The 24,067-nt window shown below is 34.1% G+C and overlaps 2 protein-coding genes across 3 annotated transcripts in view; both read right to left on the bottom strand.

Annotated features, from left to right (window-relative positions):
• The window catches only part of LOC126848989 (kynurenine/alpha-aminoadipate aminotransferase, mitochondrial-like), a 307,625-nt gene that overhangs the window by 202,149 nt on the left and 81,409 nt on the right, over positions 1–24,067 (bottom strand). The gene's annotated exons all lie outside the window — the stretch shown is intronic.
• On the bottom strand, positions 35–17,412 carry LOC126849013 (uncharacterized). Its single transcript, XM_050590468.1, has 3 exons — positions 17,326–17,412; positions 6,583–6,749; positions 35–863 (listed from the first exon to the last, which is right to left on the bottom strand). Exons 1-3 carry the CDS (start codon positions 17,381–17,383, stop codon positions 636–638), a joined length of 453 nt encoding a protein of 150 aa, XP_050446425.1. The 5' UTR covers positions 17,384–17,412; the 3' UTR covers positions 35–635.

Genomic DNA, 24,067 nt, shown 5'->3' with positions numbered 1-24,067 from the left:
GAATTATTTCTTAAATTTTATCTTATCTGTGCGAATGGTTTTCTTTATTCGTAGCAGTACACATTACCCTCCGTTTAACATTTATTGTTCATCTATACCTCATTATTTTTATTCGCCCTTTAGCTAGCGATATTATTGGTGAAAAAAAAAAGTATAGCATCTCGTCGCTATATCTACTCGATTTTTTTTTTCATCTTATCATGCTTCGACTTCTCTACCGTTTAAAACGTCCCCTCGCGCAAGAGCCCCCGTATCCTTTCTCTCCTCCTATACTTAACTTTTTCTATCTGTTCTACATATATACACACACGGAGGGCTAACTCCTCCGTCTCATTCCGTCTCTAAGCGTCGACAGAGGCACGCTCTACGGCACAATCCTCACCCTCCGCCGTAGACACGTTCTCTCTCCGCTCTGTTCGTTTCCCTCTGGTGTCAGCCTCCGCAGCTTCAGGAGCAGAGAGACGATCAATACGTCGCTCTAGAACGGAGAAGGAACGGAAGCTACGTCATTGGGAGACTTTGGCGTTCGCGGGGAGCGGAAAGGGGATCCCGCGAGGTAAAGGGACCTTTTCCAGGCGATTCCTCGAGAAGTAGAGGAGAGGAGACCATGCCTGGCTCAGACCAGATATGCCCAGCTATGAGCGCGAAAAGATGATGAGACGAAGGGTGGCCCTTGGGTCTTGGCGTCTCTCTTTCTCTAGCGGCTCGGTTGACAGGGACCTCTCGGCCGAGACTGCACGACTCGAGCCGAGCATCAACGAGCGCAGGGACGGCTGTGCGATTCGGTCCCATCCAACGTTGATAAACTTATCAAAAGTTCCCGTGTGACTCTTGTCACCTCCGCTTCGCGAGCTGATGTATATCTGAAAAATTTTTAATGCTTGTCAGTTGGTACGTAATCCGGTCAAATCAATGTCTCTATCATCACATTCATGCATTATTTTCGCAAGAATTCAATACATAATATATATTATATTTCGTAAATAAATAAAAATAAAATTTTTTAAAGATCTGAATATTCTAAGAGAGATCTAGATCTTATCTTTGTGAAAGAACGGTGCTAATAATTAAATTCAAAGATATAATTATATTGTAAAGGCGTGACAAATGTGTCGTGTCTACTCGCGTATATCCGCACGTAAAATTATCTTTTTCCAGTCCGTCGATAATCCTTGACATTTCCAAGATTTATGCAAGTTTTACTATTGGAGAATATCTCCTGTGATATAGAAAGGCTTTATCGATTCGGCTTGCGAGCGACGGATCGTTGCACATAAATTTTCAACTATTTTCGGTACATTTGTTTTGGCACTTTCGCGGATATACTGACGTGCAAATATGACATCGAATTTTTCATGAGATGGCAATAATTAATGAATCAACTAATTTGTAGCAATCTTTCATTTTGTTGGCTTTATCAGATAGCTTATAATATTGGGGGAAAATTTAATTTTTCAGCCATAAATTTAATTAATATAATAAAATATATTATTTATAATTTTCTCTCTCTCTTTCAAATAAAAATAATAAATTTTCCCGTAACATATTTAACAGAAATGTATATTTTATTTGACTAAAGTATTTTTTATTTGTTCGCGATTCAGATTTTTTTTAAACATCATCTTTTCTAAAAAAAAAAAACTTTTTCTGTAATTTATTTTTCTCACAATAACAAAGCAAATTTAAATTGCAATCCAACAAGCTTAATACAAGCTTAATGCAGGCAAGGAGGAGAGTTATATGAAGAAAAATATGCGACTGTAATAAAATCCAATTACGAAGACAAATCGACAAACGATATCAATACTTGCATTATTGGCGGTGACAGATGGACGGTAAAATCGATTAGGATAAACGGTCGCACGGCACTCGCCGTCTAATAGAAATTGAAATCGCGAAATGTATCGAGATGTTGCGGAGGCACCATCTCCGAGAGTCTACGGCCCTGTGCTGTGGCATCCCCCGTGCCGGAGTGAGGGTGCGCGCGGTCCAATCATCGCAGAATCCAGAGAAAGCCCCTGGCTTCACCCGGGCAGCCGTGGGAGAGACGCCCCGCAACTCGAGGATTCGCTTGTCGCCGAATATCTTGTCGAGTCGTAAAGGACAGTCGGCGGTACAGCGTTTGGTTAGAGGGGCGTTGGCCTGTTCTCTTTCGCTGCCCTTGTGTTTTGGCCCCCCGAAAATCTTAGAAGGGAAAAAAAAAAAACAAAATCCGAGTTCCGGTCAGACTTCTCGTCATCCTGACTGAACTTGACGCTAGCACGCGGGACTCTAGTGACAAATCCACAAATCGACCTCGGGGCGACCTCGAGGATAGAGAGCCAGGCGTGAAATAATAATGCTAAACCGCGGGGAATCCTCAGTGTCTTGCGAGGGATTCAAGTGTCTTTCTCTTCACGAATTTCTACAGTTTGTTGTAATGATAATTATGTCTGTACGGCGAGACACTCTTCGCCAAGGGCGAGCGTGTTAATGTGTGCCAAATGTGCATGGATGTGAATTCGTTTGCTCATGAAAATATGTTCTGCATCATTTTTCAATGCCGATGTATCGATATATGATTTAATGGATTGCGTTGGTTCAATATTACGACTCATCAAAGACATTATTTGCGCATGAATATCTCGGAAAATTATTTTAGCATGATCGTTTTTAATCTAAACTTTTTTCATTCCCTATCTATAAGATGTATACAGATTGTATACAAATATTGCATATAAAACCACGTGTATATGTATATATACATTTACTTTACAGTATATACATATTCTATTCATCTTCTATTTGTATAATTCAAGCATGATTTCTAATGGCATGTTTAATAATTTTTGCATTTTTAATGATGTATTTTCTCTCCAATATGTCATGCAATTACAATCGTTTAGAATGATGGTTTTAGCTATAATGACAAGCGATTAGTAGCTCTGTTGCATTTACATATGTTCGTTATGACGCATATTTGTATTTTGCACAATTATGATATTAATAGAGAAAAATTTTCATAACGATAAGAGCAGTTATCAATTAATAAAATCGCATAGTCTCTTATATATTGATTATAAAATTAATATACTTGAATTCCTTTTATACAAATTCCTTTTATATAAATTACATTCTCGATTTTTTTCGCTTTTAGAACCATACATGCATATTCCAATGGATCTTGGAGAGCACATATCAATATATCAATATACATGAAGTAACAATCTCACGAAGTTACTATACATTAACACACTGAAAAAAAAATGTAAGTATTATTCGACATTTTTATCTGTATTATTCAAAGAGGATATCTCCGGTATTGGCCCTCAAAATATTTTATGTAAACATGAAATACACATCAAAACGCGATGACATGTGAGTGCTCTAAATATAAATATCAATAAAAATATTCAACATTTATGTCACATTATCAGCAATTATAATATAGTGTTTTATCCAAAAAAATTTGAAGAATTTCGGCGACACTCCGTTCGATGCAAGCGGCGAATAGAGGAGAATCGCAGCGCGCAGGCGCGATACAATGTGCTTCAAATCAAGAATTAAAATCGCAGAAAGGTAATCTCGTCAGGTAGGCGCTATTATAATTCACGACTTCCTTTAACCGTACTCCGGATATGCATGCCGGGTCACGTCCTGTATCTCTCAAGCGGAGGTTTCCCGGCGTCACGTACGGCGGCGCGGCCAGAGCTTGACTCCTAATCTGCCGTGGCTTTAAATGGTCATGTCCATTATTCGCGATTGAAATCCCCCACTCTCTTCACAATTGATTTAAAATTCTTTTACCCCTCTTTCATCCCTCGTGCTAAATACTTTCTCTATCGTAGAGGAAAACGATATCTCTTAATATCAGATGTTTAATTTGTTGAATCGTCTTGCGCAAGATTATTTTTTTTTTTATATTTTAATTATTATATTAATTTCCGAAAATTACGAGGCAAGAAATATTTGTTAGGCGCATGAATAAAAAGGTGCAAAAGGTTTTAATTATAATTATGATTGTTGCGTTAAGATATTAAAAGCAGCGTATTAAATGAAAAAATTTTGTTACAGATTGCGATCAAGTGGAAACAACAAGAAGGGGTTGCAAAGAATAGGCACATTCGTGATCTACCCTGTAGATCCGGGCTTTTGTAGAATGTAAATATCAGAAGCTCGACTCTACAGGTATCTTACGGATGACATGCCACGCGACTCTAAATTGCAATGAATGATACTGTATTAGTTTAGATAGTGCGTAAATAATAAGCATCCGACAATCTCTGCACATTAATTTAAATATTTGTTTTACTAAAATGTCAATAGTTGTAAGCGCAAAGTGAAAATAATTTTATTCTAAATATATATAGAATTTTATTTATTGTGTATATTACTTATTGTATTTTATTGGAGTTTATGATTTTTTTTATTGTTACAAATAATATAATAATATGTAACTAAATAAAATACATAAAAATAACAGATTAAAATTAATTAACACATAATTTATACATTGTATCAATGTTAAAATGTGAATATAATGTTAATTGATTCTTAAGTACTTTACTTAATTTTAGGATATTTTAATTAGCATGTATAAAAAGAAAAATGTAATAATACTGATGAGCATTTTATTATGTATGGAATTTCTTAGCTAATGTATAAAAGCACTTGCTGCTTATATTATAAAAAAAATTATTATATAATAAGTATACTAAATGTATCTTATTTACTCATTATATTATCAATATTAAAGTTTTCCCGTTGCGACTCATCATAATCTCTATTTTAATTTACATTTGAAAAACTCACGAGAGAAAGATATAAATAAAAAAATCTTCAGATACTAACAATAAAATAAAAATAGATTTGTAAACAAGAAAAGTTAATAAATTTAATTTTGTTAAGTGTAACGTAATAGATTTTTTCTTTCTCTGTAAAAATTATAGTTTGTCTTTGATAGCAGAAAGAAGTCTCTTCCGAAAATGTTCCGACGTTTATCGTGATAGGCGCTTATCAAACTCTGTTCGGTACCGCCATCTGCAGCTGTCCTGAAGTTACATAGAATTATGTAGCCCATATCTCTGTTACTGCCGTTAAAATCACTGTACTGCATTTACAAATAATGAATCGGAAATGGGCATATGTAAACTTATTTATATATTTTATTAGCTAATTTTTTTTTTAATTTTAGCATACATCACAAGCATTAATATTATTTTTGGAATATTTTTAAGCATATTTGCTCGTATAAAAATAATTCCCAACGATGAGAGAAAATAGTCTTTAATAAAGTCAATTTTTCTTAAAATAATCTCAGAAACTAAAATAATTCTTTTTTGAATTTATTTTTGTATTATAATTTAATCATTTTTATTAAATATTGTACAATAAAAAATATACTATGTATATATCGAGATTGTGTCAAACATTTGATTGAGCTTATTCTTGATCCATAATTTACGAATGTATTAAAAACAAAGTGAAATAAATTAAAAACAGAGTGATTTTACCGGCACTATCTAAAATGGATGCAGATGGCGATACATAAACATCCCGCGAAAAACGACGAGTTAGCGTTCTTATCTTTGCTATTGAATATAGAATCTGTAAGATAAACTATTTTAATTCTTAACAAATTAAGCTACAACAAATCGTACAACATAAAGCTAGAAATATTAATTGATTATGTATTTTTTACATATATTTTAGACACAAGGAAAATATAAGAAAATGCATGAGATATTTCGTATTCTTCGCTTCTTGATATCGCTTGTTCGTGGCACTAGATGTCACTAAAGATTACTAAAGTGCCTGAAGAAAATGCAGGAGAAATGTGTCGATATACATATAAGCCATTATCAAGAGAAATCTAAGAAAACTATATTTTCTATGTAGCTTTCGAGGTATTAAAATCACATTACTTTGAAATAAATGCAATCAAAATTAGTGTTCTTTTACGATCATTTTCTTTCATAAAAAAATTTTTTAAAAATGAAAAATTGCTTAAAGTTATGCAAATATATCAAGATAAATCATCAAAGCAAAATTAATATTAATGTAGGTGTAAAAAAATTTATAATTTTTGAATTTTAATGTATATATTATTATAAGATAATTATTTCTAAGTTAATTTGTATGATTGTGATGTTAGTACTTATTTTTTTATTTACATAATCACAAAAATGATATTTGTAATATTTTTATCAAGTTTGATATCGCTCATTATGAACAAAATTAACAAATTTATCTCAATGGATATTTAGTACATAAATATTTAACTTCTTCCATATCCGTGTAATAAGATTCCACAATCTTATATATATTAATTCATAATCTTATATATATTAATTTTACAATTAAATATTGAAAAGTTAATTATACTTATTAAATTAATAAATTTACATAATGCATTTGTTTTTCAACACGATATATCTCCTTTCGAAAATACTTTCTTAGTAAAATTGCATTTCTTTTTCATATTCATTTATTTCGCGCAAAGATGTAATTTTTAGGGCTCTAACTATTATACAGATCCTCACATTTGCTCGAATTCTGAAAAAAAGAGCATGCAATAGCGCGTGTGTAGATAAAAAGGCTAACCAGATCTCGAGGTATGGGAAGCACGATGTTTGATGGTGTGATAGCATGGTGGTACCTGGGGCGACGTGGTATTATATTATTGATCGTTCCACGAGCTCTGTCCCCATCAGCTGTCGTAATATCCGGCGTTCTCCTGGTACTACCGGGTTGCATGCTAACATAGTTGTCTAAAAAAAAATCATTCACGCTGAATTGCATTATAAATATATGGTACTTTGCCCAATCTATGTATCAAATCCAAATTTGCTGCAAAATCTCTTGAGGTCTAGTAAAAAATTACTAGGTAGCTGCTGTAGTTGATAGAGATCGATGAATAGAAAATTATTATGCCTCTCAATGACGCATTAGTGGGTTAACGTGACTTCGCCATTATAAGCTGTCAACATATTCTGGAAGTAATCCGTGATAATCATTTATTTTAGATCTTGAGAGTGGAGTAAGGGGATCGATAAAGAGGAGGAGATCGAAGAGGAGAAAGAGACAAAAAGAAGGAAAAGAAAAAGAGAAAGGAAGGAAGGAAAAAGGGAAAAGAGGTAAAAAAGAAAGAGGAAGCGATAAAGAGTCAAAAAAAAAAAAAATGTGAGTAGAATGCAGAAAAAGGAAAAGAAGGGAGAAAGGGGAGAGAAAGAGAGAGGGTATAAACCTACCCTTCTTGGACACTTCAAAGTGCCTCTTCCAGTATTCCCAGCTATGCTCTACTTCTCATCTCCTTCCGGTTGGTCTACCATTCTGAAGGTATAATATCCTGCTATCCTGAAACCTTAACGTGGCTTGAACTCTTGTGTTGTCGTCCTTCAGTCTCTCTCAGTGCTCTCTCCTCTCTCTCTCCCATTCTTTCTCTCTCTCTCTCTATCCTCTCTCTCTCTCTCTCTCTCTCTCTCTCTCTCTCTCTCTCTCTTGACATCTCTGCATTTCTCTTTGGGATCTCGGCTCAAGTCTTCAACGTGTTACTAATACCACGAGGATTAATGTTATGCGTCGCGTAGCTTACTGTAACTATTAATTTAATTAGGAGAACAATACCTTATACACTGATACCGCTATTAGATAGAAATGTGTTTTTGAATTCTTAGAATTAAGATGATTTTATTTCAATGAAAAGTAAATTTGATTAAAGCGGTGTCTTATAAGAAGAAATGGAAAACATAGTTTCGAATCAAATGTGTATTTAAACTCTTTATCTGTTGAACCGTTTCTCACATCTCTTATATAAAATACTTGAATTATAATTTTATTAAATTTAAATAATAATTTTATTATAACAGAATATCTATAATTATTTCGTATAAAATATAGATTTTAAGCACATTTTTATCAGAACAAGTTTTTATATTTGCGTGCATTAATCACAGTCTAAATAATATTAAAATAAATAAAATAATCTTCAATATATGCAGAGATTTTATCCAGAAGTAAAAGTAACATAAAACTTTTACTTATGAAATAATTACATAATTTACAAAATTAAAATATTAACATCGGGATTGGTGCGAACGATGTGAAAGAGCGAGTTAAGCTGCTTTCACCCCGCGTTTTAAATGGATCTTTAGCCCAAAATCAGTATAATTAAAGATTACTATGGCTCGCGATAACATCCAACCGTAGCTCACTGCTTTGACTGACGATCTTTCAGACGGCGCCGCAGGAGCACGCTATTCGCAAGCGCCGAGTGATATTTATCTCCGAGTAATTAGAAGTTGGGCCGTGTGTGTGTGTGTGTGGAATCACGCATGCTCATCCTTCACCGTGGCAAACGCCCTGGTGTTCCATGCATAATGCCGAAAGTAATGATTATTTAGTTTCAGCCTATTATCCGTATATCGAGAGCTCGTATCTGCGAGAGGATCGACATTTTTTTTTCTTGCATTATGTAAAGCAGCGTGTCCGACATTGTAAATGGAAATTATCGTAAGACAGTTTACAAGATTTCAGCAAAAAACTTCTTTGTGCCCATACAGTTTTTTATTTTTATTTCAATATATTTTCAAGATATTTTCTTTCAAAATAACATGCGTCGCATACATAAATTTAAATGGAATAAATCTCAAATGTAATACTTCTCTTGATAAATTATGTTATTATAGTTGGTAGTTACAGTTGTCGAGAAAATGGCAGTGAGAGAGAGAGAGAGAGAGAGAGAGAGAGAGAGAGAGAGAGAGAGAGAGAGAGAGAGAGAGAAAGGGTGGCACATTTTCTACGAAGAACTAAAGAAAAGGAGTGCCCTCCATTAACTTTCACGTCCCGTTACGGCAATTTGCAAAGTACCTGCACGTGCAAATAAATCTTTCTGCAACGGGAGCACGAAGGCATGCCAGTGACTTATTTATGACCCGTCTACTGTCGGGCAAGAGGGTAAAGGGTTAAGAGCGAAACAATGCCTAGACCGACAGTGTTTTGATACGGTCGAAACGGGAATCGAAAATCGTAATTTTAAATGTCTTTCAAATTTCTCTTTTCAAATTTCCTTCATATTGCACGATATGCTAAAGATTGGAAAGACTGTATCTAAATGTCGATATAAAAGTGTAGTTTTTTCGTTCTCACGTATGTGATGAGATAAAATGCTCATGCAATTTTATTCGATAATACTCGAGTTAATTAACAAATATAATTATGACAAATTTTTAGATACATAAGACACTTCTATTTCAGCACTCTAAGCTATTACATTGGTCTAAGGTAATCTAAATCTCTTTTAAAATGATCGTTTTATCGCGGATGCGTAGTTGGTTGATCGCGTGTAACGACAGTCTTCGAACACGTAGCAATAATCTCGGTATCATCCGGCGTTCACGCGTGCGCGATAATGTCTCGCGCAATATTATTCACGCGGACGCTTCTTGCGGGCGACGATAATGGTAATCGTCCTGTCTCCGTGTCGTCCACGGAGGCTGGCTGCTCTCGGTCTTCAGCGTGATCAGAAGAGCGGGAGCATCCTGGCCCTCCCCTTAGTAGCCCCCATACCACTGCCGTATACCCTTAGTAAGGTACCCCTGGCGGCGTGGTGCTAGCCATGACACGAGAACGTGATTAATGATCACTACGAAGAGCCATGCAGCGCACCACTCTTCTTTCATCTCTCTCTTTCTCTCTCTCTCTCTCCCTCGTCTTTCCCCTTAGTCGTTTCTACCTCGCTGTTTCCCCATATCTATCTCCCTCTCTTCTTTTCTCTTCTTTTCCGCCTCTTTCTTCGCGACCGTCTCACTCTCCTGCTCTTCTCTCTTTCAGCAACCCCCGGTGATGCCGGCGGCATTGCTGCCGTTCCTGCTGCAACCGCCCGAACACAATACTCGCGTCTGCGATTGGACTCTTGTTGGTAACTTTCTTCTTCCTTTCTTCTTTCACCGGCGAGAGAGCCGCGCGCGCTGCTGATTATTCGACGCTGGGTTTCACGTGTGTGTGTGTGTGCGTGTATATATATATATGTGTTAAGGCCTAACCCAGTTTCAGTTCTTCTAAAAGTTTTCGAGGTAATATAGGCTACGGCTAGAACGACCTACCGAGAAAAATCAATTGGCTTTCCGTTAATGTTCAAAGAAAAAGACTAATAATGGTCACAAATTTTTTACAAAGAGTAACACGTGTCAGTCCGTCGCTTATATGTAAAATATAAAATGTCAAAGTTAAAATACTCGTTTAGTTTCCGAAGAACAATTAATTTTTGTACCATTATTATAGAAATTTTGAGTTAAAGATATATATATATATATATAAAATATAATATATAGAAAAGAAAATTTTTTTCATTGCAATAACATTTGCGTCAAACATATATATATATATGTTTGACGCAAATGTTATTGCAATGAAAAAAATTGTCTTTATTCTAAAGACTCGGATTGATTCTCGTCTCTATGCGTTCGCGGATTGCACGAGATGAAGATGTTCGCGAAGGAATTTTGCAGGAAAATGAGAATATCGTAAGAGTCGACAAAGAAATCAGTCAATCTCCGATCTAGTCTAGGATGACTTTGAATCTGTCGATGTACTTCCTGCCAATCCCAAACACATCTTTATTTTATAATAGAAGGATTCACATAAACACATACATACACACATGTTTTCTATCCAACTCTAACGTGATTAATAATATCGTAATAAAAATGCGTTGTATAAAAATAAGATTTTATCGAAATGCAGTAGAACATCTCCATGTTTGATAAATACCTCTCCGTCGTTATTAATAGTAAATGGTAGTATTATTTACTGATATCTTTTTTCATATTTGACGAACTAGCGTGACTGTTTCCCTTTCTGATATCTGTGCATTTGCTATATAAATCTCTTGACTAATGACTGTGATAAAGTTCCTTGATGGCAAGTTAAAAGTGACAAGCGCAAAAGTTTGTTTTCTAATTAATTCACCGTACAATATATAATTGTCGTGTAAATATATTTATATCAAAATTCTTAAATAATTATATCTTACAAAAATTAATAGAAGAAGCTTGTTCTGCAAATATTAGAAAAAATTGTTCTGCAAAAGAGAGAGAGAGAAAGAGAGAGGAAACAAAATTAATTAAAAACTTTTTTTTAAAAAGGAAAATAAGATATTGTTTTGATACAAGCAATATCTTGATTATTGAAGTCGTTTTCCCGTATAATTTCAGAATTACGATCTTCTTCATTTACGCAGAAATCAATCGACGCGTCGATTGCGCGATCGTGCGAATCGGGTTGCAAGACCAGCCGATAATAGTATCCAATTGCCATATTCCGATAGGGCATCGTCCTGATATTAACCCGAGCACACACAGTCAGACCTCGTGCTCCCCGCGGAAATCAGCGGCGCCCGATGTCAGCACCCCGACGGGGGTGCGCGGGGGTGCGCGAGGCGAGCGGCGGTTCGGTGAAATTTCCGGCGTATTGTCGGCGAGTTCGGTTCAGGGTTGGATGATGCCTAACCACCACCACTCACTCGCCGCCGTCGGTCCCCGCAACGCGGGGGAGTGAATAAGCGAGGGGGTGAAAGGGGGAGGAAGATAGCGGAGCGATCGAGCCGGACGGACCCACGCGGACAGAATTGGAACGGGGGAGGACGAAGTCTGATGGGACGCCGAGAATGGCGACTCTCTCGTCTGTCCCCGGCGACGTCGAGACGCCGACAACGTGCTCGCGTTCCTCTCTCTTCCTCACCCCTACATCCTTTCGACTCTATTTCAGCATTTTGTTTGACGCGACCGGGATTAAAAGCCTTCCCGCGTGTATATATGATGCTTATGACGCTCGCTCTTGACAATATAAGGATGCTGTTCTTTTGTGAACGCGATATTTTATACTTGTCTTATAAAATTTCGATTCCTTGTAAAGATGTTAAAACAGGAAAGAAACTTTTTGTCATTTTTGTTGAATATTAGTTTTTAAAAGGAATGGTAAATATTTTACGAAAAACGTATTCGAAATGATAAGATAATTATTGAAAAGACTTATCTCTCCAGAAGTAAATTTCATAAACTTTTAGATATACATTAATCTTTTTTGAGCTACAACATATTACAAGATGATCGAAATTTCGGCAGATTATTTTTCTCTCTTTCAAAAAATTAAATCTGCAAGCTTTTTTATATTAAATTTGATTTGTTTTATTTAATTAATTACTATCATGGAAGATATCTCTCTATAGGCATTTTTTATCTATCAAATATAACCAGAAAATTCTGAATGACAACCCGCACGCAAATTTATTAAATTCCTCAATTGTTTAAAATAGAACTAGATAGAGTGCTGGCGGTAAAACACAGAATAATTTAAGGAGCAAGAAAGGTTTAAATATATATTTCGAGGGCCGCCTTTGAAAAAAGCTTCCTTTACATGCTGTGCAAAGGTGTTATCGTTGCTGTCCGTCCATCAGAGTCCATCCCTCCTGGTAATATTAGCGCTGCCAACGGTGGTGGCTGGCTGGTTGCTTTTAGTCAGGGGGATGAAATACTTGATGATATTAAACATGAATAATGTAACGACTTGGCTACGAAGGCGCGGAATAGCGAGTACGATAAGACCTTGTAGAATGTTGCATACGTAAAATGGTATAATATGAGTATTTTGGTTTAGCACATTGACATTTTAAGTAGATGATAATGCAATAGTATAAAATTAAGGATTTGCAAAAATTTATTATTGTTTTTAATACAAACGTGCAAAATTTATATGGGTTATATTGATAGACAAAGGCAAAAAGAGGCATCTCAAAAAATCTAAAGTGTGAAATAATTTAAAAACATATTGTTTTGAAATGATATGAACATTGACTCGTTTTTTTTCCCACAATATTTGAAAATATGGAAGATCTAGAAAAATTATAATTAAAAAAAATCATGATACTTTGAAAGCACAATTTTTTTTTCATGTGCAATGTATAATGCTACAGTATCTTTTTTTTTATCAGAGCAAAGTAAGATATTTGAAAAAAATAATTAATCATATTTTTTTAAAATAAGAAACTAAATAGAGAACTAAAAAAATATACAATTTTTTGAAAAACAATGATATGACAGGGAAAAAATCAGAGCAAAAAATATTGATATGCATAAAAAATACTTTTTTCTTCTCTTAAATCTATGTACGTGTCAAAATATGAGCTTGTAAAATAGAGAGATGCTCATAGTACAAATGTCAAACAATCTGACATTCAATTTACTGTCACTTCGTATCTCTCACTTAAGTAGTAGCGATGCAATAGGTTATTTAAAACAAGGGGGTGCAGAAGGCAGAAAAAAATCTGTGTCGGATGACTTTGCTCTTTCGTAAGCGAAGCAGAGTGACTAAGTGTGAATTCAATTAAGGGTCTGTTTTAAGCGTCTATCAGGCTCTGTTTACGGACTCGTTCGTTATCCGTATAACAAGATAAAATTGACAATTTAAGGGGATTCGATCGATCTACAAGGGCCTCCTAATCTAAACTTAGTTGATTATTAGAGACGAAAGAATTCACTTACTTTACTCTTGCATTATATTATCTTGTAATATTTATCTTGTTATTTTTTTGTAAAAACAGAGAAATTTATAAAATATATTAATCACACACTCATATAGATAAAAGAATTACATATACATATATTAAAATTGAATAAAATATTCCCTGAAAAATGTCTTAAAAATGCCTTGAAATTTTTTGTCGAATTTTCATGTCGGATAAAATATGCACTTATTGGTCAATCGAGACAATTTTGAATGACTTCATTTCAGTTTAGCGTGAATAATTGTAACTCGTGACTTACATTGTCGACGCGTTGTACTTCAAACACGCTATCACAAAAGATCAAGATGAGTGGGACGAAAAAAGAGCAGCTGTGAATAGGACCTCGAAATGGCGATTCTCTGCGCGTCACAAAATACGCGGCGTCCCTTTTGATCCAACGACGTCAATTTCAGTGACCCCGTGAGTCATTTATTAACGAGCATGATTGACGAAGAAATTTAATTTCGCAGTAAGATAAACATTAATTTAGAGAGTACAATCAACGCGAGCCACTTCGTTGTTACGCGAGTGATCATTAACTGACTAAAATTAAAGACATGTAATCAAATTTATATATATGCGCGCGCGCAAATCAATATATTATATAATATTATTGTATAGCAAAAACTACCCTGATAGAAGTACCAGATAAATATCGTTCCTTTTCTGTTCACGAGATACAGGACACGTCTCTACAGGATTATAGGATTAATTACATGAAGGGCGTTAATACTCAATTCGGCTAGTGTTGAAGAGGGATGCTTATAGCGGCCTAAAGCAATGATATTAGCGGTCACTTAACAGCTGCCATAACAGCTTTGAGAAATCTGCTACGTAAAATATATATTTTTTTTTTTATTAAACTATTTAGAAAAGATCGAAAGTTAAAGATTTGATTAAAAAACTAATTATTTTTTACTTGTATATGTGTGTATTCACACTATCATAATTTCATTGTAATTTATCTATTTGATAGTGAAGTAGATATTTTCAATATTATTATGGAATTTGATCGATTCCCATGCACAAATTTTTTGATCACCGCCGCGGTTCATAGCTCGCTATCAACCAGGGTGGAAGCTCATTGCTATTCTACGAGTGGATCGTGCAGAGCATTATGGTAGTCGCAGTTGGGGCTCTACTAAATTGAAAACAAGATCCATCACGTTTTCAAAGAAGCAAAAAGAATTTTAATTGAAATATAAGCAGCGAATAAGATGAAAACAGAAAAAACAATTATTATATGAATTCTATTAATAATTATTTAATATCCTCATTGTTTTATATAAATCAACAGAATAAAATACTCCAATATTTTTCTTCATCTAAACACAAGAAAGTAAATGATATATCAAAGTAATAAGAGAGAATTCAAGCTTTATAAACTTAAAAAAAAAAAAAAAAGAAAATAAAAAGAATTGCATATTTTCTCAATAATGGAATATCAAGTTGACTTCATGTATTTAATTTGCATCTCTCCAACGAAAGAATTAAAGGACATTGAAGAAGAAAAAAATTTCAATTATTTGTTTAAAAGATAACAATAATTATTTTTCGCTAGAGTATCAATTTTAGTATAGTTTCACTAATCGATTTATATGCGAGACAGTTGGGAATATGATCGACAAACGTCTTTGTCTGCGCGCTGAGAATCTGGCTTTATAGTTCCGAGAATCTCTCAGAGATACTCTTGGAGATTCGGATAGATGAAATTGGTTAGCGCGTGTGGACGGGAATTAAAAGCTTCGGGCGTTCTCGCCCGCTGTCGATCCGTTCCGGGGGTTTCCTCGCTCTTAAGTTTCGGGTGAACCGACCCGAAAGGCAGCCAGGGTCCTGCAGGAAAGACTTTCGAGGAGAACGCGCAGAAGAAAAAGGAGCTGAGGGACACGCAGAGGACGCGAGGGCGGTGGGAGGGGGGGAGGGAGGAGGAAGAGAGGAGGTGAAGGAGAAGGTGGAGGCGATGGTACTAGGGGACTTGATGAGAAGGGGTGGTAGGAGAGGGTTTCCGAAACAGCTCGCCGCTATCTCGACTGATCCGATCAAGATTAATGAACGTGCGGCTTGCGAGTCGAAGCCTTTGCGCCGCCCAGTCTGTCGTTCTCATTCTCTATTTCTCTTCCCTCTCCCTCCCCTCCCCCTTCGTCTCCCTCCCCCCCCCTTACTCTTTTCGTCTCTCTCTCTCCCTCTCTCTTTTCCGCTCTTTTCTCTTTTATACAGAGGTAGCGGACTAGCGACAGGTACCGTCGACGGCTTCTCGTAATAGTGGCACTTCGTGGTGCTTGTTGTTGGTGCGCAACCTTTAGGTAGCATTCTCACACGAGAAGAAGCCGAAGAGATAATCTCACAAAAAAATAATAAATCGATGAGAAAGGATATCGTACGATTATTCGAGATCGACGTAGACTCAGATCTGATTAAGCTCTGAATTCGCGAAATTCTCGAGCGTTCGATTCTTCATAAAAACTCACCGATATAATGATCGTACGTATTAATATTCATTCGCATCGCTGCTACGTATATTATCTCGGTAAAATATTCACCAGGCATTGTGCATAAAGAAAATTAACGGTACGAAATATATGACATTGTGAACTGGAGCTGGCATGTAAGATTATCTGCGGTGGAACGTGATGACAGTAACACAGCACCCTTTCTGCCTTTGTATCCAGCTACTCGGAGGTAGAGCGCGTCACCGAGACTAGCCGTAGATAAAAATACATGTCTCTCCTCCTGGTCCGATGGTTTTAATTAATTCTAGAGACGGACGTGGCCGCCCATGTCAACTTTTCGAGAGAGAGAAAGAGAAAGAGAGAAAGAGGGAAGATAGACTCCCGCTCAATCATCGGCGCGTGTCGTCAGACTGCTACTGTGCTGCGTGTCACACGGCAGTCGATTCATTATCTGCTTTCTCGAAATCAAAATAAGCCACAGTGGGGACACCCTCTCAAACTTTATCAGTTTGCCATCTTCGTTCAACGGAAGTGGCAATTAATAGCGCCCGCAGATCAAACATTTCCGCGCTACGTCTGATACCGGTGGATTTAAATCTAATTTCGCGTCGGCTCCCTCTCCGATGACACGGCGGTACCTGTTATCTTTAGTTACAGGCGAATGTGTATTTGAGATGCGAAACTGTCTTTGGGGGATGTCAGTCAGTCGACGGAGCGAGATCCGAGCGAAAAGCGATGCGGCAAGCGCGAGAGAAACGGCAAGGGTGGATTGTTGTCGGGGAGATCGGGGAGGAGGGAGAGAGGAAAGGGGGAGGGAGATGCTTTGTAATTACGGTGGCTGATAAATGGAGTCGTGACTCGTTAATCCCCTCCAATTACATTTGATGGGGACCGTTCACACCAGATCTATCTTGTATCGCTTTTGGAATTTTCGATATAATTGCCAAGCATAATTTTATCGAACGAATTTTATCGAAATTTTATTCGACCTCCAATATACTTTGGTCATAAAAATTTTTTAAATATAATTGTATTGTATATATATTAAAATAATAATTATAGAAAATTTCTCTCTCGCTCTCTAGTTAAAATGTAAGAAAAATATTATTTTTTATTTATTGTCTTAAACTCTTATTTTTACTTTTTGTATATTGACGTTATAAAAAAAAAAATCAATCATAATAATTTTCCTTTATCAAAGAAATTTCAATTTTACACATGCTATAATCTTGAAAGCACGTGAGGAATAATTATACAATAATTACGCGATTATTGTAAATAATAATGAGATGTTCATATAATTAGACACAAAAATTTATATTATAAAGTACTTACAGTGCTGTCCGTAGCAGAGTTCGTTCTTCATAGTAATATTTGTTTCGATTTTCGACATTTCCAGTCCTCTTCGGCCAAAGATCGACGATTAACTGAATAGAAAACACTCCCGGCCTTCTCACATGTACGCAATGTATGAACTCTAGCGTTCGGTGACCTCGTATCAACACGCATCATAAACAGTGTTTACGTTTGAGCGCGTTAATGTATCTACGAAATTTCCGTCCTGTCTGAAGAATATAAATTCGACTTATTCAGTGAGTTTTTCAATGATGCCAAGATATGCGTAGCTCAGCATACTTTAGGCTAGATTTGAATATTTTTTTGTTGTTTACGGTGAGATGTCTCTGATTATGAGATTAGGCGCTTATATAGTATATCGGTTTATGATTTAAAATTCTTACAATTTATTAATCAACGAATTACTTATATCCTATATAATGATATATTCGTAAAATATTTTAAATAATGATTAACTGCTGAGTTTATGCGTATTTAGACACGCACGCACGCACACACACACACACACACACACACACACACACACACACACACACACACACACACACACACACACACACACACACACACACACACACACGTACGTAAATATATCTTGTGTTCAGTCATTCTTGTCAGCGGGAGTTTTTTTGGCCCGCATATGACGCATCGCAAACTTTACGGAGAGCGACAGAAATGTCGCGAGAAATATTTTAAATATTATTCAACACATACACATACACACATAAATATTTAACGGCTCGTATCGGTCTTGACATTATTTAATTTTAATCTTTTTATAATGCATACACATTATTTTTATTGACGCTGAATATAAAACGTGTGGTCGCGAAACGACTGAATTTCAACGATAATAAGAACGAAATTCTCGGTCGTCTGTCTCTACATTCGCTAAACGAGCAATTTAACGACTACCCACTTCACGTTCAACGCCGTACAGGTTGTAGATCGGAACGATTATGATGCGGATATAGACGAAATGACCAGCACATATATATGCATCATTTGTCTTAAGAACGAATATGGAACGCGTAGGTGTCACACAAGAGCGAGCAAAAAGAAGGCTCGGAAATGCATCATAGTAAGTATCTGTGTATAGAGATATGTGCACGTGCAAATAAATGGCAATTTATATAGAGAGAGAATGGAAGTACTCTTCTCGCTCGATATGGAATTTCGATAAGAGGAAAAAGATCGATAAGAATCAGTACGTATTTATTGAAGCGTAAATATTTATGTCACAAGTAATTGTTTTGATAACAATTATTATCTCTACGATCATTATCGAAATTATCATTTGTATTGGTTTGGCATAAAATTTTATGCCAAATCAATAATTTTGTTCTAGTCTTTTTTCTATGAGAGTGATTTAAATAATCGATAAATAATATTTGAGAAGATATTCCTGCTTATTTTTATAAATATTTATTACATATAAATATATATATTTATTGTTCCCTAAAAATATTTAAATTATTAAAAAGAATTGAATATTTTATAAATCTTCAATTTATATTTATCAAGTACACAATTGCTTTCGTTATCAATATTTAAGACATTATAAATGCAATCATATTTGATAAAATATTATGCTTAAACAAACAATAATATAATATTTATTAATATAATATTTTGTGGCAATAATATTCCGTCAATAAAAATACTATACATTTTACACAATTTCTTCTTATTTTATTTGAAGCATTTTTCTCTGTCTCTTTCTCGTTAAGCAAATATAATTTCTATTATTATTTCTAGTATAAATATTGATTATAAGTTGCAATCAATTTTGTATTATTATCCTGTTCTGCTTTAGACTAACCAAAATGTCTATAATAATTTCCAACTAATCTACATCCGAGAGAGAAGTTAGGTGTTTAGCATCGAAACTTATGGTTTATCTACTCACGGACAACAAGCATACAACAGCACATAGATCTTGCAATTAGCGGCTCTCTTGTGTACTTCCTTCCTACTCGCTTGGGAGCTTGCTATTAATCGTATCGCGTCTTGCGTTGGATAGACACGTATTTTAGGATTAGAATGTAAAGAGTGTACACTGTGTGATTAAAATTATATTTTTCATATTGCATACTAAAAATATATTTTTCACATAAGATTGTCATAAACAAAAAAAATGCAAATATCTTTTGCATCCGGAAATAACACATCATACTTATTGTAATTAATATGCAAGCTACACATTAACAATATTATTTTGCAATGATAGATTCTTAGGTCGATTACATAAATCAATCATATTTTATTTAAAATTTTTAAGAACTTTATAATTATTTATTAAAAATAATAGACTTATTATCAACTTAAACTTCAAGAGATAAAATAAATAATAAAACCATATCCTCTTTAATTTTAAATAAATCAAATTTTAATTGATTTTGATTTTAATTGAATTTTATGAGAGAGTGTACTCTATTACTGTAAATGTACTATATTATTTTTCTGATTTCGATAAATTGTGATAATTTTAAAATAAAAATATGTGTATTTTTAATTAATACGGAGTTATTAATATATATATGTATATACAAATAGATAATAAACATACAATTTTCTGTAAATTATACATATCATAATATTTAAGTGCAATAATTGTTAGTTAGCTATTATTTTTTGCTTACTTCTCTTTTCCTTACCTTACTTGGACCTTCATATTTTTTTTTTACTTTTTAATCTCTCAGAAAATTGATGGAAACTCTTTTCATTACTCAAGTGAAAAATGAAAAGCAATGGGATTATCTAGTTATCAAGATCAGTCAGAAAGATTAGTTATCTCCTATTATAGTTAAACTCTTTTGCGAGAGTCAAACTTGATATCGTTAAATAGATATAAAAATACGAAGACACCCACATAGCATGCATATCCAAAAGACGTTCAAAGGACACAGCCCGAAGGTATCCTAGCGTGCAAAAATGTCTTGGGGATGTCTTCTGGATATGCATGCTGTGTGGGCAAGCATATAAGGAGCGTATATAAAATGTACACACACACAGATTAAATATTATCAAATATTCTTTTAATACTCCCTTAAGTTATGATGCGAGTAGCGACCTTGGTTCACGCCATAACATGTCTGACTTCTGGAACCCGGTTGGTAGCAAACATATCTAGGCAGTTGGCCGGGATGTGTTGGCGGCATGGGCGGAGGCAGGAATCCCCCCATTCGCTTTCCGGGTGCCACCCTTCTTTTCGAGCTGCTACGAGCTATCCCTTGCCCCGGGCTGCGGCAATCACGCACATGCTCGCGCATGCGCAACGTCGCACGCATGGGTGCCCATGGGCGCCCATACGATTACATAGGAGGGGATACGAGAAACAGTAAATACCTATGATATACCATAATGCTTCTGTGCGATACCTATGATATACCATAATGCTCCTGTGATACCTGTAAATTATGATACCGCGTGCGTTTCGAGGCTGCTTATTTTTCTATTAAGCAGAAGTGTATATTCACTATGATATTTCCGACTGTCTGTTGTGTGTCTCGCAAGTTGCGTTTTATCAATTTTGTTTTTTTTTTTTTTTGATCACTACCGTTATAACTGTAGAGGATAAAGCTATGAAAAACTGTATATCAAAATTAGCACAAGTATTAATAAATATTTGAATTATTCGTACAATGTCTTGAGATATAAATTTTGCAAAAAATAAAAATTTGTTTTTTTTTGTATGTGGTAATTGTGTTGAATGATTATTTTAATAAGTACTTTTATTTGTCTATTAACTTAAAATCGTTTGTAAAATTTAAATAAATATATCAAGTAATACAAACAACTAATGCTGAAGACATTTTCTTAAATCTTTTTATTATATTTGCAATAAAAATGTCTGTTATAATATTATCCATAATAAGTAAATAATTTATTTATTATTTTAACCTGTTTTATGTTCAATATTGCTTTCGTTTTTAGTGAAACTCTTATCAAACCTAGAATAGAAACGATACTTCGGGAACACAACATAATGCGAATATACCTAAGAAAGAGATAGTGTCAAAACTTAAGATAACAAGTTGCCCTAGCCTTGGCTGATTAACGGTGTTTCCTGACAGAATAATAAATAGTGCAAAAGATTATGAAAAATATGAAAGCGAGGAAACTATTGCGCGTGCACACTACACACACGCGCGTACAACATGTAAGAGGAAAATGTTGCACAAAAAAAAAAAGAAAATGACGGACGGGAAATGAATGTGGGAATATACACGATTTGGAAACACATGGTATTATTGTAAATTATGAAACATTTATTTATTCATCGATTTACTTGACGGTTGTATAGTTCTCATCGATCCTTACGATCAATATAAACATAAGCATTGAAGTGTGCCCGATGACGATTCCTTATCACGCTCTATATACATTTAATAATTATAGCAAAGGGTATAATGTCACACTTATAGAACGATCTCGAAACTCATACTTTTACATTTACCTTTTCGCTAATTACACTCTAACTCGATTCTTTAGAATTAAAGTACCTTAAGAGATTTAACTCTTATATCTAATAATATTGTTTTGGTATATCGTCACAGCGATTCTGTGCATTAATTGTTTGATTAACTACTCGCTTAAAATCGTACAACTTCTGATTTACTCACGTGCAATTGTGTCCTAATTATTATTGGTCATTCCTCATTTCCTTTCGGTAAAAATATATATACTATCATCTCGAATTATTTACAATGTACCTTACGAAAAGTTGCTTTCAAGTATGATAGCTTTAATTGTTTATACCTCTATTATTTTTTTAAGAATTGTTTGAAGAGATCTTGAAATATATTTTCTTTTCGATAATCAAACTGTTTTCCAGGTGAGTAATAATTCTTTTTAAATGCGTAAGAATACACATGAGGCATAATATATTTTAAAATTGTTTAAAATATTAGAGATTTATTGAGAGAGAGAAAGATTACTGATATAATAAACATTCTGCAATCATATAATAACGACAAAAGTTTTTACTTGAAAATTCTATACTTCTTATCTGTTTATGTTGATACGTCACGTAAAAATGTCAATATCAACACTTACCTATATAGTAATATACGAACACTATCTTCATATCAAGTCGCAATAAAACTTTTTTACATTAATATATACATACATAAAAGTTATAGTGAGTTATATGTACAATTTTCATTTCATAAAATACCAATTTTTCTTTAAATATTGATATCATTAATGCGAATAATAATAAGAACGTGTAATCTATTGACACTTAGAATTATAAGTCTTGAGGAGAGAATAATATGCAATTGAAATATTAATATCCATTTTTCAGAGACATAAAGATAGTGTTATGGGAGTGTCAAGAAGTTTTTGTTTGCAAGTATAATTCAATTAGCAATATATAAAAAAAATTTTTTACATTATCATTTAAGGGGACTTTCTTATGGTTTCGTTTGCGCGCATATGCATTTTTTATTTGTCCGACTTTTAAACTCTAAACTCAAATGTTCAATGATATATACATCTCTCATAATATATGTGCTTCATCATACAGTATGTAAGAATCATGTATACCTTATTACGTGAAGTTAAACATGCATTTAGTGCCTAATCGGGGCATACGTATCAGATATATATGTGTACATCATTCATTAGATTTAGAACTGTGTTTACAGCTCTAAGTGTTTAACATTGGATTGAATATAACATCAAAAGATAAAATATAAAGAATTTTATATTTATCTTTTATATATAATATTTTATTTTTAATATAACATTATAAAATATTAAATTAAACAATAAAAATATGGTCTGATTTTTCAACCAGTCGCATCATGTCTAAACACGATGTGTATGCTCCAAGAACGCCTTGAATGTATGTGTTAACTTGATGTTATAAGGTATACATGTTGCGCTTTCTATGCATATGATAATGTGCAATAACTGAAAATTAATATCTGCAAATTCAAAAGTGAGAGAAATCTCTGATCAAACTTTGAAATTATTAGAATTTTATATTAGAGTTTGCAACAATTTAAGGAATCTTATAATTTGCTTTTTGATAATCAAATTGTTATCAAGGTGAGTAATAATTTTTCTTCTTAATGCTTAAAAATTCATGACATTTATATATGTATATATATGTATATATATATATGTGTGTGTGTGTGTGGTGTGTGTGTGTGTGGTGTGTGTGTGTGTGTGTGTGTGTGTGTGTGTGTGTGTGTGTGTGTGTGTGTGTGGTGTGTGTGTGTGTGTGTGTGTGTGTGTGTGTGTGTGTGTGTGTGTGTGTGTGTGTGTGTGTATGTATGTATATATATATATATATATATATATATATATATATATATATATATATATATATATATATATATTTTAAAATTATGTTTAAAATACTGAGAATATGCTGAGAGAGAGAAAAAGCATGATATATAGAAATAGTGTTAATGCTTCCATAGACTTTTTTTTTTTATCTCTCTGAGAGATGGAATATTTTTCTCTCGTCAAAACTTATAATTCAAAACGTTGATAGATCACACGTTCTTATTATTGTTGCGTAATATTAACATTCAAAGAGAAATTAGTAGTTTTTAAATAAAAATTGTACATATAACTCAATATAACATTTATGTATGTGTAGTGTAAAAATATTTTGAAAAAAATATTTAATAAATTTTTATAATAATAATTTAATATTTAATAAATATTTTGAATATGATATAAAATAATATTCATATATATGTAT

Source organism: Cataglyphis hispanica, chromosome 4 (genome assembly GCF_021464435.1).
Source record: "Cataglyphis hispanica isolate Lineage 1 chromosome 4, ULB_Chis1_1.0, whole genome shotgun sequence".
Lineage (NCBI taxonomy): Eukaryota > Metazoa > Arthropoda > Insecta > Hymenoptera > Formicidae > Cataglyphis > Cataglyphis hispanica.
This window is presented reverse-complemented; position numbering and strand designations above follow the sequence as displayed.

Coding starts and splice junctions, on each gene's coding strand:
- LOC126849013 (XM_050590468.1), bottom strand. CDS start 17,383: ATGTCGAAAATCGAAACAAATATTACTATGAAGAACGAACTCTGCTAC. Junction 6,750..17,325: donor ACTCTGCTACGGACAGCACT/GTAAGTACTTTA, acceptor ATTTTTTTTTAG/ACAACTATGTTAGCATGCAA. Junction 864..6,582: donor TTCCCATACCTCGAGATCTG/GTTAGCCTTTTT, acceptor AAAATTTTTCAG/ATATACATCAGCTCGCGAAG.